The sequence below is a fragment of the Rhinoderma darwinii genome, chromosome 3 (genome assembly GCF_050947455.1).
Source record: "Rhinoderma darwinii isolate aRhiDar2 chromosome 3, aRhiDar2.hap1, whole genome shotgun sequence".
In the NCBI taxonomy this organism is placed as follows: Eukaryota; Metazoa; Chordata; class Amphibia; order Anura; family Rhinodermatidae; genus Rhinoderma; species Rhinoderma darwinii.
Genome location: NC_134689.1, coordinates 148,502,472 through 148,518,727, shown reverse-complemented (window position 1 = coordinate 148,518,727; position 16,256 = coordinate 148,502,472). Strand labels below are relative to the sequence as shown.

General features: G+C 46.0%; 1 protein-coding gene across 4 annotated transcripts in view; it reads right to left on the bottom strand.

The window, feature by feature from the left end:
• The window catches only part of VEZT (vezatin, adherens junctions transmembrane protein), a 106,470-nt gene that overhangs the window by 55,029 nt on the left and 35,185 nt on the right, over nucleotides 1-16,256 (bottom strand). For all 4 annotated transcript variants that reach the window (XM_075856849.1, XM_075856850.1, XM_075856851.1 and 1 more), the window contains exon 5: nucleotides 13,863-14,144. In XM_075856849.1, coding sequence (XP_075712964.1) covers nucleotides 13,863-14,144 — 282 coding nt within the window. The remainder of the gene's footprint in view (nucleotides 1-13,862; nucleotides 14,145-16,256) is intronic.

The following is a 16,256-nucleotide window of genomic DNA, read 5'->3' as shown; positions in this document are numbered from 1 at the left end:
GGCCGGGGATTCCGCTACAGGAGAAGTGAGTGACTACACTGTCCATATATGGACACAGCGACGTCACTTACATCTGAAGCGGAATCCCTGACACCTTGGCCGGGGATTCCGCTACAGGAGAACTGAGTGACCACGCTGTCCATATATGGACACAGCGACGTCACTCACTTCTGAAGCAGAATCCCTGACACCTTGGCCGGGGATTCCGCTACAGGAGAAGTGAGTGACTACGCTGTCCATATATGGACACAGCGACGACACTCACTTCTGAAGCGGAATCCCCGACCCTGTGGCCGGGGATTCCGCTGCAGGAGAAGTGAGTGACTAAACTGTCCATATATGGACATTGAAGTCAGTGACTTCTCCTGGAAGGGGGGGGGATGGGTGCAACCTACAGGGGGCAGGGTGGCATTACCTACAGGGGGCAGGGTGGCATTACCTACAGGGGGCTGGGTGTAATTACCAACAGAGGGCTGGGTGGAATTACCAACAGGGGGCTGGGTGGAATTACCTACAGGGGGCTGTGTGGCATTACCTACAGGGGGCTGTGTGGCATTACCTACAGGGGGCTGTGTGGCATTACCTACAGGGGACTTGGTGGCATTACATACAGGGGGCAGGGTGGCATTACCTACAGGGGGCAGGGTGGCATTACCTACAGGGGGCAGGGTGGCATTACCTACAGGGGGCAGGGTGGCATTACCTACAGGGGGCAGGGTGGCATTACCTGCAGGGGGGCTGGGTGGCATTACCTGCAGGGGGGCTGGGTGGCATTACCTGCACGGGGGCTGGGTGGCATTACCTGCAGGGGGGCTGGGTGGCATTACCAACAGGGGGCTGGGTGGCATTACCAACAGGGGGCTGGGTGGCATTACCAACAGGGGGCTGGGTGGCATTACCAACAGGGGGCTGGGTGGCATTACCAACAGGGGGCTGGGTGGCATTACCAACAGGGGGCTGGGTGGCATTACCTACAGGGTGCTGTGTGGCATTATCTACAGAGGGCTGTGTGTGGCAACAAATTTAAATGAAATTCATCCGATTTTAAAATGGACAGAGAAAAAAACGGATGCAAAACGGGTCAAAATCGGCCGTTAAAAACATATATGGACACAGCGACGTCACTCACTTCTGAAGCGTAATCCCGACCCCGTGGCCGGGGATTCCGCTACAGGAGAAGTGAGTGACTACACTGTCCATATATGGACACAGCGACGTCACTTACATCTGAAGCGGAATCCCTGACACCTTGGCCGGGGATTCCGCTACAGGAGAACTGAGTGACCACGCTGTCCATATATGGACACAGCGACGTCACTCACTTCTGAAGCAGAATCCCTGACACCTTGGCCGGGGATTCCGCTACAGGAGAAGTGAGTGACTACGCTGTCCATATATGGACACAGCGACGACACTCACTTCTGAAGCGGAATCCCCGACCCTGTGGCCGGGGATTCCGCTGCAGGAGAAGTGAGTGACTAAACTGTCCATATATGGACATTGAAGTCAGTGACTTCTCCTGGAAGGGGGGGGGGATGGGTGCAACCTACAGGGGGCAGGGTGGCATTACCTACAGGGGGCAGGGTGGCATTACCTACAGGGGGCTGGGTGGAATTACCAACAGGGGGCTGGGTGGAATTACCAACAGGGGGCTGGGTGGAATTACCTACAGGGGGCTGTGTGGCATTACCTACAGGGGGCTGTGTGGCATTACCTACAGGGGGCTGTGTGGCATTACCTACAGGGGGCTGTGTGGCATTACCTACAGGGGACTTGGTGGCATTACATACAGGGGGCAGGGTGGCATTACCTACAGGGGGCAGGGTGGCATTACCTACAGGGGGCAGGGTGGCATTACCTACAGGGGGCAGGGTGGCATTACCTACAGGGGGCAGGGTGGCATTACCTACAGGGGGCAGGGTGGCATTACCTACAGGGGGCAGGGTGGCATTACCTGCAGGGGGGCTGGGTGGCATTACCTGCAGGGGGGCTGGGTGGCATTACCTGCACGGGGGCTGGGTGGCATTACCTGCAGGGGGGCTGGGTGGCATTACCAACAGGGGGCTGGGTGGCATTACCAACAGGGGGCTGGGTGGCATTACCAACAGGGGGCTGGGTGGCATTACCAACAGGGGGCTGGGTGGCATTACCAACAGGGGGCTGGGTGGCATTACCAACAGGGTGCTGGGTGGCATTACCTACAGGGTGCTGTGTGGCATTATCTACAGAGGGCTGTGTGTGGCAACAAATTTAAATGAAATTCATCCGATTTTAAAATGGACAGAGAAAAAAACGGATGCGAAACGGGTCAAAATCGGCCGTTAAAAACGGCAACACGGCCCGGAACGGATGCAAACCGGCCGGATTTTATCGGCCGACACTCGGACCCCGTCGTGTGAATGTTGAAGTGGGAGCTGCATATATCTGCAGCTCTCACTTCAGCAAGTGGGGCGGTGGAGAGAGGGGGCCAGCGGGGAGACATGCTGGCAGAATGCAGGGAGGAGAAGAAGCTGTGATCCTCCTCTTCTCCCCTTATGGCTGTAGATGACCCCAGGGGGAGGGGTGACATTACCTTTTCTTCATGTTATCAGCTCCCCTTATCAATCAGAGAACATACTTGCATTCTAATGGGGAATCTTTGTTTTCTGTGTGTTTTTTTCAGAATTAGAGCGAGAATCACCCCTAATGTGCCTAATTAGGTAATTTCTGGACTCCACGACCTGGACGTTTACCAGCATCTTGATCGCAGCATCAAATCCCTGTGACGCGATCAAGGGATATACCGCGTATTGAAGGACCACAGGGCTATCTGACCATATTTCCTGTTGTTAGGGCATACTTAGTACACAGACAGTTGTTAGGGCATACCTATCAGTATACAGGCTGATTTTACTGGCATAGATTTTTGCCAGTACATTAAAGTTAAAAAATAAAAATAAAAAAGTAAAAATCCCAAAAAAATTAACGTAATGTTAACTAAAAAAAAATCTGTAATAATACACAAATACAATTTTCTTTTTACAATAAACATTATTAAAATATAAGTCACAATACATAAAATACACATATTTGGTATAATCGCAACCATAAAAACTGGCAAAACAAATTCAGTGTCATTTATGAAGATCGGTGTATGCTATTAAAAAAACCCAAAAAGAACTGCTTTCTTTTCTGCCTTCTTGCCAAAATAAAAACTTATTTAGATTAAACGACAATGTAAATGTACCAAAAAACAAAGTCTCATATAGCTACGTCGAGAATAAAAAATTAAAAAAATGAATGAGCCCGGGATGCAAAGAAAGAATAAAAAATTGTTCCAAACTTTGCCATGTCCCTCAGGCTGGGTTCACACGACCTATTTTCAGACGTAAAAGAGGCGTTTTATGCCTCGTTTTACGTCTGAAAATAGGGCCACAATACGTCGGCAAACATTTGCCCATTCATTTGAATGGGTTTGCCGACGTACTGTGCAGACAACCTGTCATTTACGCTTCGTCGTTTGACAGCTGTCAAACGACGATGCGTAAAAATACAGCCTCGGCAAAAGAAGTGCAGGACACTTCTTTCAGACGTAATTTGAGCCGTTCTTCATTGAACTCAATGAAGCACAGCTCAAAATTTACGGCTGTCAGAGATGCCTCGCAAAATGCGAGGAGGAGCATTTACGTCTGAAACGAGGCAGCTGTTTTCTCCTGAAAACAGTCTGTCTTTTCAGACGTAAATGCCTGCTACCGTGTGCACATACCCTAAGAGTTAACCCCAATGTTATTATGTGAGGGAAATAATGGGGTCACTTATTAATGTGAGGCATGTGGTGTTATGAATTTCAAACCTCCACGTGCCTCACATTATTAGTAATTAACCCCATCATGTGCCTCACACATTAACCCAATGTTGCCCATTATGAGGTACATGATGTGGTTAATTACTTATAATGTGAGGCACATGGAGTTTCAAAATTCATAACACCACTTGCCCCACATCAGAAAATGGAAGGACTTCTGTGTTTGCAATACTTACAAAGTATCGGTATCAAAGTACAAATTCTGGTATCGTGACAACCCTATGTTGTAATGCATTTTTTTCTTTTAAAATAATTCCCGTTTGTCACAAAGTTACGTGATCACAGTTGTCTGCTTTTAAGAAATATATAGGGTTTGGGATGCACTTACTTTTTAAAGTGTAACTGAACTTTTAGAAAACTTTTGACGTGTCCTAGTGACACGTCAGAAGTTTTGATCAGTGGGGGTCCAAGTGTGGAGACCCCCACCGATCGCTAAAAACAAGGCAGCAGAAGCGCGCCGGTGAGCGATATAGCTCCTCGTTTCTGATTGACTTTGAAGTGTAACTAAACCTTCAAACTTCTGACATGTCATAAGTTTTGATCGGTGGGGGTCCGAGCACTGAGACCCCCACCGATCGTTAAAAGTCGGGTGAGCGCTGAGCGGCTTCATTTCTGAACGGCTTTTTTCAGAACGTTAATGTAACGGTGTACGGGCCGATAGACTTGCTATCGAGTCCATACAGCGCTACATCAGCTTTCCGAGAAAAGCAGATACGAAAAACAAAGCAGCTCAGCACTTAGCCGAGCGCTTATGCCGCTTCATTCTAGCGATCAGTGCTCGGACCCCCACCGGTCAAAACTTATGACATGTCACGATGACATGTCAGAAGTTTGTTGAACGTTTAGTTCTACTCTTTAAGGAATAGACTTTCTATTGGACCTGTACACTGCTGACTGGTCTGATCAGAAATGAAGACACACAGCACTTACTGCGCTTCTGCTGCTTCATTTTAGTGATCGGTGGGGTTCTCAGTACTCGGACCCCCAATGAACAAAACTTCTCTCACTATGACATGTCAAAAGTTTTATAAAAGTTTAGCTACACATTAAGGTATGTAATCCCTGTATCACATGTCTAGTCTCCTTAATTCTGATTTTATGAAGATATGTGCATTTAAACATGCGCATAAATGCATTTTTTATGATAAATTGCACTTTGACACAAAATTGTATGATGGTGCGTTTGTGTACAGACCGGAGAGGAATTTTGACAATGTGCCAGGAAAAGATATAGGTATGAGGCTTTAGTGTGATTTTATATTTAGCAATTTAGGTTTTATTTGTACACATCAAAAGTGTGAAAATTGTCCTGGCTACCAGAGGTGCAAGATGTCTAAATGCCCCTGGCAAAGAAAGGACCTGTCAGGTCTGCTGACAATTAGGTTTTAATAAATTATTGTGCTCCCCATGAAATAGCATTGCTAGAGTACCTTTTCTAAGAACTCTGTGTTGTACTATTCCTCTTTTTGGCCATCACGTATAACGCTATGTGTGGCGCAAACCAAACACTTCCCATCACCCCAAAAACACAATTTTGACAGTAAAGGATGGAGGTGGGAGCATCATGCTGTGGGGGCTGGGACTGGAAAATTGGTCAGGATTTAAGGAAAGACAGATAACAGTAAATACAGCGCAATCGTGGAGGGAAACCTGCTTCAGTCTGCCAGAGATTTGAGACTAGGACCGAGGTTCACCTTCCAGCAGGAATATGACCCTAAACATACTGCTAAAGCTTCACTGGAGTGTTTAACCCCTTCCCGACATTTGCTGTATGGATAAGTCATGGAAAGCTAGTGCTTCCCGCATTTTGCCGTATCCATATGACACATGGTGGACACCGGCTAAGAAGATGAGTCGGTGCCACCATCGCCGGATGTCAGCGGTATCTTACAGCTGACTTCCGGCTGTAATGGCGGGGACCGAATTTAGCTTCAATTCCCGCCATTAACCCCTTAAATGCAGCGCTCAAACGCGATCGCTGCATTTAATCGGTTTGCAGCTCATCGGAACCCCAGCAATTTCAACCCCAGCAATGGCAACCGGAGGCCTAATACTGGCCTCCCGATCTGCCTAGCACGGAAACCTTCCAGGACCTGCCCGGCGGCGGAGCTTGAAAGGCTTCAGTAGCCGACGGCAAGATGGCGCCGGCTCAGGAGCTGAGCCGGCGTCATCAGCGGTGGATATCAGCTGTATGTTACAGGTGACAGCCACCTGTAACGGCAGGAACCGGAGCTAGCTCCAATCCCTGCTATTAACCCCTTTGATGCAGCTATCGCAAGGTTGCTAGCAGATCGCCAGCCCTACCATGCAATCAGGGCTGGTGACTGCTGCTATGGCAACAGGAGATCTAACAATGGCCTCCTGCTCTGTCAATACGGAAGCCGATTAGGCCCTGCCGGGAGGGGAAGCCTAATTGGCTTGCTGTCAGTGAATGACTGACAGATCTAATACATTGCACTACATAGGTAGTGCAATGTATTAGAAAAAAAAAATCTGACAGTTGGACCTTCAAGTCCCCTAGCGGGACTTGAAAAAAAGTGTAAAAAAAACAAAACGTTTTAAAACATATAATAAAAGTTTCAAGTAATAAAATAAAACACAGTCGCCCTGTTCCCTTATCAAATCCTTTATTATTGAAAAAAATAAAATAAAAAAAACATATTTGGTATCGCCGCATCCGTAACCGCCTGATCTATAAAAATATTATGTTCTTTATTCCACGCGGTGAACAGTGTAAAAACCCCCGTAAAAAACGGTACCAGAATTCCTGTTTTCTGGTCACTTTGATCACTTTTTATTCCAATATTTGTAGGGCAAATAGTCGCATGCATCTAAAAATAGAAGGGGAGGGCGCAAACATATCTGCTGGAAGCGAGGGTGCCCGTATTATACCAAGACAACACTTCCCAGCAAAATTCCCCAAACTGCAAAGGTGCAAAGTGTGGACCAGAAGGGGGATAAGGAAGGACATTTATCTGTACGACACTGGCCTGTGCTGAAAGGATTCTTCACAGCGTAACACACATCTATGGATTATTTTACGGTTTTTTTTTTAACCCAATTATTATACCACCTGATTATGCCCCTAAGGTACTCTGCCCAGCTTACATGTACCGCCACATTATAAACTGAAATACAGCAATACTCAAACAAATCTACTACCAAGAAAATCCATGCTCCAAAAGCCAAATGGCGATCCCTTCCCTCTGAACCCTACAATGTGCCCAAAGAGCAGTTTCCTTCCACATATATGGCATCGTCATACCCGGGAGAACCCTTTTAACACTTTTTGGGGTGTGTGTCTCCAGTGGCACAAGCTGGGCACGACATTTATTTGCCACTGAAATGGCATATCTAGGGAAAAATGTACATTTTTACTTTGCACCATCCGCAGCGCAATCATTTATGGAAAAGACCTGTGGGGTGAAAATGCTCACTACACCCCTTAATAAATGCATTGAGGGGTGCAGTTTCCAAAATAGGGTCACTTCTCAGGGGTTTCTTTTATTATTTCACATCAGAGCTCTGCAATTGTGAACCAATACTTTGTAAATAGACAAATTAGGCCTCAATTTTACATGGTAGTCTTTCACTCTTGAGCCCTGTCAAATGTCCAGGCAAACGATTAGGGCCACATGCAGGGTGATTCTAAAACCGGGAAACAAAGAATAATAATTAGAGAGCTGTCTTGTCATGGTGGCACAAGCTGGGCACCACATATTGGCATATCTATGCAAAAAATCCCATTTTCACTCTGCAACATCGAGTGCACACTAATTTCTACAAAACACCTGCAGAGTTAACATGCCCACTACACTACAGTGTAGTTTCCAAAATGGGGTCACTTCTGGGGGGTTTCCACTGCTTTGGTCCCACAGGGGTTTTGCAAATGCGACATAGTGCCCAGAAACCAATCCAGTAAAATCTGCACTCCAAAAGCCAAATGGCGCTCCTTCCCTTCTGAGTCCTACTGTGTGCCCAAAAAGCAGTTTATTACCACATATGGGATATTGCCGTACTCGGGAGAAATTGCTTTACAAATGTTGGGGATCTTTTTTTTTCCTTTATTTGTTGAGAAAATGAAAAATTTGGAGCTAAAGCTACATCTTATTGAAGAAAAGGGATTGTTTTTATTTTCACTGCTCAATTCTAATAAATTTTATGAAACACCTGTGGGGTCAAAATGCTCACTACACCCCTACATGGATTCCTCATGGGGTGTCGTTTCCTAAGTGGAGTAACTATTTGGCCGTTTTCATGGTTTTGTCCCCTCAGGGGCTTTGCAAATGTGACATGGGCTCCGCAAACCATTCCTGCTAAATGTGATCTCCAAAAGCCAAATAGTGCTCTTTCTCTTCTGAGCCCTGCCATGTGTCCAAACAGCCGTTTATGACCACATGTGGGGTATTGTTTTACTCGGGAGAAATTGCTTTACAAATTTTGCGGTACTTTTTCTCCTTTAATTCTTTGTGAAAATGAAAAAAAAATTAGCTAAACCTACATTTTCTTTGAAAAATGTAGATTTAAATTTTTACAGCCTAATTCCAATAATTTCTGCAAAAAACCTGTGCAGTCAAAATGCTCACTGTACCCTTAAATTATACCCCTTGAGGAAATTGTTTCGAAAATGGGGACCACTTGTGAGGGGTTTCCACTGTTTTGTCCCCTCAGGGGCTTTGCAAATGTGACATGGCCTCCGCAAACCATTCCTGCTAAATTTGAGCACCAAAAGCCAAATGGCACTCTTTCCCTTCTAAGCCCTGCCCTGGGTCCAAACAGCCATTTATGACCACATGTGGGGTATTGTTTTAAAATCGGGAGAAATTGCTTTACAAATTTTGCAGTGCTTTTTTTCCTTTAGTCCTTGAGGAAATTAAACAATAATTAGCTAAACCTACATTTTCTTTGAAAAAAATGTAGATTTTAATTTTTACGGCCTACTACCAATAATTTCTGCAATGAACCTGTGGGGTCAAAATGCTCACCGTACCCCGAAATAATTTCCTTGAGGTGAGTAGTTTCCCAAATTGGGTCACTTTTGGGGGATTTCCACTGTTTTGGCACCACAAGAGCCCTTCAAACCGGACATGGTGCCTAAAATATATTCTAATAAAAAGAAGGCCCCAAAATCCACTAGGTACTCCTTTGCTTCTGAGGCCTGTGCTTCAGTCCAGTAGCACACTAGGGCCACATGTGGGATATTTCCTAAATCTGCAGAACCTGGGCAATAAATATTGAGTTGCATTTCTATGGTAAAACTTTCTGTGCTACAAAAAAAATTTATTACATTTCTACAAAAAAAATGAAATTTGTAAATTTCACCTCTACTTTGCTTTAATTCCTGTGAAACGTCTAAAGAGTTAAGAAACTTTCTAAATGCGGTTTTGAATACTTTGAGGGGTGAAGTTTTTAAAATGGGGTGACTTATTGTGGGTTTCTAATATATAAGGCCCTCAAAGCCACTTCACAACTGAACTGGCCCCTGTAAAAATAGCCTTTTGAAATTTTCGTGAAAATGTGAGAAATTGCTGCTAAAGTTCTAAGGCGGGATTCAGACGACCGGGTCGCGCCCGAGCCCGAGTGCCGGCCGGTAAAATCGGCCATTCTGCCCGGCCGGTTTGCATAAATTTTTGCATCCGTGCCGGGCCGGGCAAATCTGGACAGTGACATCAGCGGCAACTCCTGAAGTGGAATCCCCATGTGTTCGGGGATTCCGCTTCAGGAGTTTCCCCTGATGTCACTGCCCAGATATGGACAGAGACATCAAGCGCTCTGTCCAGGAGCGGAATCCCCGAACACACGGGGATTCCGCTCCTTCAAGGAGCTAAAGTGCGGCTAGCACATAGCAGAGCGGGGAGATACCTCCCTGCTCTGCTATAGTGGCGTCGCTACAGTAGCAGCAGCCGCAGCAGCTGCTAGCGGCGCCATCGAAGGTGTCGCCGGGCCAGGGCGCTTTTAAAACAAGCAGGGGAAGGGAGCCAGCGCAGCGCTCCCTCCCACCTGCTGTACACCCCGGCCCTGCCACACCGTGTACAGCGATGCCATTCGTCAGAATGGCATCAACTCCTCCTCCTCACATGCACTCTGCGCTGTGAGGAGGAGGAGATAGAGCGCAAGCGCTGGAAAACCCGGCCATCACTCGGGACACATCCCGGTGATGGCCGTGTATTACCCGGCCCCATAGACTTCTATGGGAGCCGGGCGGCCGGGTACCCAGCCGAAGATAGAGCATGTCCTGTTTTTTGACAGCCGGTTTTCCCGGCCGTCAAAAAATCGGCCGTGTGAATAGCCCCATTAGGGGTCTATTATTCCTAATGCAGCCGGGTGCCGGCCGATTTATGAACGGCCGGCACCCGGCCGGGAAACCCTGTCGTGGGAATGAGGCCTAAGCCTTGTAACGTCCTAGAAAAATAAAAGGATGTTCAAAAAACAATGGCAATCTAAAGTAGACATATGGGGGATGTTAATTAGCAACAATTTTGTGTGGTATAACTATCTGTCTTACAAGCAGATACATTTAAATGTAGAAAAATGCAGATTTTTGCAATTTTTCGCTAAGTTTTGGTGTGTTTCACCATTTAATACTGAATGTATCGAGCAAATTTTGCCAGTAACATAAAGTCCAATGTGTCACGAGAAAACAAACTCAGAATCGCTTGGATAGGTAAAAGCATTTCAAAGTTATTACCACATAAAGTGAAACATGTCAGATTTGAAAAATGAGGCTCTGTTAGGAATGTCAAAAGTGTCCAAAAAGGGAAGGGGTTAAGGGGGTATTCCAAATAAAAGGTTTGTTTTGTCAATAAACCTAAGGTCTACTCCACACTACCATTGTAATTAACCTACAGATTTAAAAAAGCCCCATTCTCAGCTCTCCCCGAGAATCACATGACATGTGACGTCACATTTTCTTCTGCCTCTAGTGGTATGCCATTTACCGATCACTTGGGCTAGGAATTAATATTCCTAGCCAAGTATACAGCACGTTTCAGGGGGTGTATCACATCGAGGATCGCATATGCGCGGTCCTTGCTGTACACTCTAAGGCCTCATTTACACGAGCGTGTGCGTTTTGCGCAGGCAAAAAAACGCAGCGTTTGGCGTGCGCAAAAGGCACTTGACAGCTCCGTGTGTCAGCAGTGTATGATTCGCGGCTGCGTGATTTTCGCGCAGCCGCCATCATAGAGATGAGGCTAGTCGACGTCAGTCACTGTCCAGGGTGCTGAAAGAGTTAACTGATCGGCAGTAACTCTTTCAGCACCCTCGACAGTGAATTCCGATCACAATATACACCAACCTGTGAATAAAAAAAACACGTTCATACTTACCAAGAACTTCCTGCTTCCTCCAGTCCGGTCTCCTGGCCGTTGCCTTGGTGACGCTTCCCTCTCTTGTCATCCGGCCCCACCTCCCTGGATGACGCGGCAGTCCATGTGACCGCTGCAGCCTGTGATTGGCTGCAGCCTGTGCTTGGCCTGTGATTGGCTGCAGCTGTCACTTGGACTGAATTGTCATCCTGGGAGGTCAGACTGGAGGAAGAAGCCGGGAGTTATCGGTAAGTCAGAACTTCTTTTTTTTACACGTTCATGTATATTGTGATCGGAAGTCACTGTCCAGGGTGCTGAACCAGTTTAACTCTTTCAGCACCGTGGACAGTGACTGTCTCCTGACGTCGTGTACCGGAAATTTTTTTGCCGGGTTCGGTCAAAACGAGTTCGGCCGAACCCGGTGAGGTTCGGTGCGCTCATCTCTAATTTGACACTCCGTTTGGATGTTTGTAAACAGAAAAGCACGTGGTGCTTTTCTGTTTACATTCATCCTTTTCACAGCTCTTGCGTGAATCACGCAGTTCGCACGGAAGTGCTTCCGTGCGGCATGCGTGGTTTTCACGCACCCATTGACTTCAATGGGTGCGCGATGCGCGAAAAACGCACGATTATAGAACATGTCGTGAGTTTTACGCAACGCACTCGCGCTGCGCAAAATTCACGCATTGTCTGCACTGCCCCATAGAGTAATATAGGTGCGTACGACACGCGCGAAAAGCACGCGCGTATATTACGCTCGTGTAAATGAGGCCTAATAGAGATAGTAGAGATTTATCAGAGCATGTGCTATGTTTAGAATGAATGCAAAACATTCTGGGAAATTAACCCCTTCTCCCTGCTTGCATTCTGGGCCCTAATGTCACATTCGACGAGCTATAACTTTTTTATTTTTGCGTCGACATAGCTGTATAAGGTCAAGTTGTATTTTTTAATAGCACCATTTTGGCGTAGATATTATTTATTGATTAACTTTTATTAACTTTTTTTTTGGGGGGGTAGAAGAAAACCTGAAATTTCGCCCCTCTTTTTTGCGTCCTAAATCTACGCCGTTTACCGTGTGGTATAAAAAACACTAACTTTTTTCAGCGGGTTGTTGCGATTGCAACGATACCAAATTTATATAGATTTTGTATGTTTTACTACTTACACAGTAAAAACACTTTTTTTTCAAAATTATTTGTTTTTGTGTCTCAATATTTGAAGAGCCATAACTTTTTTATTGTTCCGCCGATGCAGTTGTATGAGGGCTTTTTTTTTGTGGGACGACAGGTCGTTTTTATTGGTACCATTTTGGAGTATATGCGACTTTTTGATCACTTTTTATCACATTTTTTTTTAAGTCAGGACAGGAAACAGTAATTTTTTCATTGTTTTTTATTTTATTTTTTACGCCGTTCACAGTGCGGGTTAAATAATGTAATAGCTTTATAGTCGGGGTCGCTACGGACGCGGCGATACCAAATATGTGTAACTTTTTTGCTTTATTTTAATAGTAAAGCATTTTGTAAGGAGAAAAAGTGGGTTTTTCATGTTTTTTTCCCAAAACATTTTAATTAGCTTTATGAAACTTTTTTTTTTTTACTGTTTTACTAGTCCCACTAGGGGACTTTGTAATGCGATCATCTGATCGCTTTTATAATACACTGCAATACTTTTGTATTGCAGTGTATTACTGCCTGTTCGTTTAAAACGCCTCTGGCATGACCTAGCAGGCATACACTACAGGCAGACCTGGGAGACACAGACACTCGACGATTTTACCGCCGGGTGTCAGTGTGATGAGAGGGAGCTCCCTCCCTCTCTCCAAAACCACTCTGATGCGGCGCTCGCTATTGAGCGCCGCATCTGAGCGGTTTTAACGGGTGAGATAGATACTAATATCGATCTCACACGTTCGAGCAGGGACGCCCCCAGCCCTCAGATGCCTCCGGTAGCAGAGAGCAGGGACATTTATCGGCTCCCTGCTCTGCTTATTTATTCTGATGCAACGCCGTAAAAAGGCTATTGCATCGGAATAATGCCCACTAATGACCACCGTGAAAAGGCTTATCGGCGGTCATTAACGGGTTTAGTCTCAGCAGAAATCTGAGTAAACAAACAAGGCTGCAAGCCATGACACCAAACGGTGCATGCCGTATATTTGAGGAGTAGTAAGTACTGATTTTTTTCTGTAGGGATATTGTCATCAGGATGGCTAGAGTAGGAGAACTCATTTATTATAGGTGTTTAATTTTAAGGGGAATCTCGATTAACCCCTGTAAGGGGAAACATTTGAATATCTTGGAGTGGCCTAGTCAAATCCCCAGACCTCAATCCAATTGAGAACCTGTGACATGACTTGAAGACTACTGTATATCAACGCAACCCATCACACATGAAGGAGTTGGAGCAGTTTTGCCTGGAAGAATGAGCAAAATCCAGTGTCTAGATGTGAAAAACTAATAGACATACACAGAGAAACTTGTATCTGTCATTGCAGCAAAAGAGGCTCCACAAAGTATTGAATTCCAGGGGGTGAATACTTATGCACATTAAAGTTCTTTCTTTTCTGTCCTATTTATTGTTTGTGTACAAACAACAAAAAATATTTTTCACCTTCAAAGTCGTAGGCATGTTGTTTAATGGTAAGTTTTGCTATAGACATTACTATTGTACATTGAACGACTAAGTAATGGACTGAAAATACTTACAGAGTAAATCCTCGAGAGATAACTTCTGTCTCCTGAATGAGACGCAGAGATTTTCTCACAAGGTTAGTAAAGGCTCGGCTATTTGCTACAGTCATTTCCAACTGGTCACAGTATTTTTTCAGTTTGATCTGTAGCCTGGCAGCGCCCCATGTAATCCGTACACGCTGGACGGCAAAGATGGCAAAGAAAAGAAGGCTGGGCCCCCAAATGAACAGTGATGGAAAGTGCCAAGATTTCAGTGCAGCCATGGCACTGAGAAATGCAAACACTACGGACATCTCCCTGCACAATGAAAGGAAAACAATCAGTCCTCAGAATACAGTTTAGAGGAGGCGCACATCATATATTAACGATAGATTACCATGGAACTAACTAATATGTAAGGCTTTGTTCACAACTGCGCTAGGGCTGCGTTCCGTCGGAGCTTTCCGTTGGAACGGAGACCTGACAGACACAAATGGAAACCATAGGTTTCCGTTTCCATTACTATTGATCTCAATGGTGACGGATCTGGTGCCAATGGTTTCTGTCTGTCTCCGATGTGCAAGGGTTCTGTCGTTTTGACGGAACACCGTAGTCGACTGCGCTATTGATTTAGTCAAAACGACTGAACCCTTGCACAACGGAGACAAACGGAAACCATTTGCACTGGATCAGTAGCCATTGAAATCAATGGTGACGGAAACTGAAACCTATGGTTTCAGTTTGTGACTGTCAGGGCTCCGTTCCGACAGAATGAAGCTCTAGCGCAGATGTGAACGAAGCCTTAATAACACAATTGATATAGACAAAACTGAGCTTGTTGGTAAGTGATTTTTCTGAAACTCAAACTGCAAAACAAACACATTTTTCAGACTGAAACACCTGGACAAGCATTCTAATTACTTTACATTACACAAATTGGTACTTAAAGAGAACCTTTCACCCGCCCATACATGTGCAGCATGTAATGCGCAGGGCTGCACAAACCCTGGGGCACTTTAAAAAAAAAAATCTACCCTCCTCCGTTATTTAGATATCGGTACCGTTATATTTGGCACCCGATATTTAAATAACCTCCTGAACTGTCAATGGGGCGTGTAATGGCAAGGGGGCGTGTTACTATGGCTGTGACACTGTCCAATCAGCTACGGACAGAGTTACAGCAAGAGCGAGGATAGAAGAAAGAGTGTGCGCGCGCGGGCACGCGATCACTCTTCAGCGGTCGGCCGACAAGGACAAGACTGATAACTCGCGAGAGATCACAGTCTTAGGGGGGATTCACACGCGCGTGTATTCGGTCCGTGCGGGCCGCGTGGTTTTCACGCGGCACGCATGGACCAATACAAGTCTATGGGGCAGTACAGACAGTCCGTGCTTTTTGCGCAGCGTTTGTCTGCTGCGCAAAAAGCGCGACAGGTTCAATAACTCTGCGTATTTCGCGCATCACGCATCCATTGAAGTCAATGGGTGCGTGAAAACCACACAGGTTGCACGGAAGCACTTCCGTGCGAACTGCGTGTTTGCGCAACAGCTGTCAAAAGGATGAATGTAAACAAAAAAGCACCACGTGCTTTTCTGTTTCCGAACATCCAAACGGAGTGTCTTTGCGATTAGCGAAGCCGGACAAGCGAACCGAACTTCACCAGGTTCGGCCGAACTAGTTTTGGCCGAACCCGGCAAAAAAATTATCGGTACGCGACGTCAGGAGATAGTCACTGTCCATGGTGCTGAAAGAGTTAAACTGTTTCAGCACCATGGACAGTGACTTCCGATCCCAATAAACATGAACCTGTAAAAAAAAAACGAAGTTCTGACTTACCGATAACTCCCGGCGTCTTCCTCCAGTCTGACCTCCCGGGATGACAATTCAGGCCAAGTGACAGCTCCAGTCAATCACAGGCCAAGCAGAGGCTGCAGCGGTCACATGGACTGGCGCGTCATCCAGGGAGGTGGGGCCCGATGTCGAGAGGCGCGTCACCAAGGACGCGTCACCAAGGACACGTCACCAAGGCAACGGCCGGGAAGTTCTCGGTAAGTACGAACTTTTTCTTTTTTTCAACAGGTTTTTCGATATTGTGTTTGGCATTCACTGTCAAGGGTGCTGAAAGAGTTAGCTCTTTCAGCACCTTGGACAGTGACGGGCGTCGACTAGCCTCATCTCTATGATGGCGGCTGCGCGAAAATCACACAGCCGCGCATCAGACACGGATGACACACGCAGCTGTCAAATGGTTTTTGCGCGCGCAAAACGCAGCGTTGTTTGCGCGCGCAAAAACGCAACGTTCGTGTGTCTCTGCCCTTATACTTACAGAACCGATAAAAACAAGGGGACATATACACAGTCTTATACTTGTCTGCCGAACTGGCAAGGGGGCGTGTCTCTGCTACGGATAGTGCAAGAGCTGAAGAGGA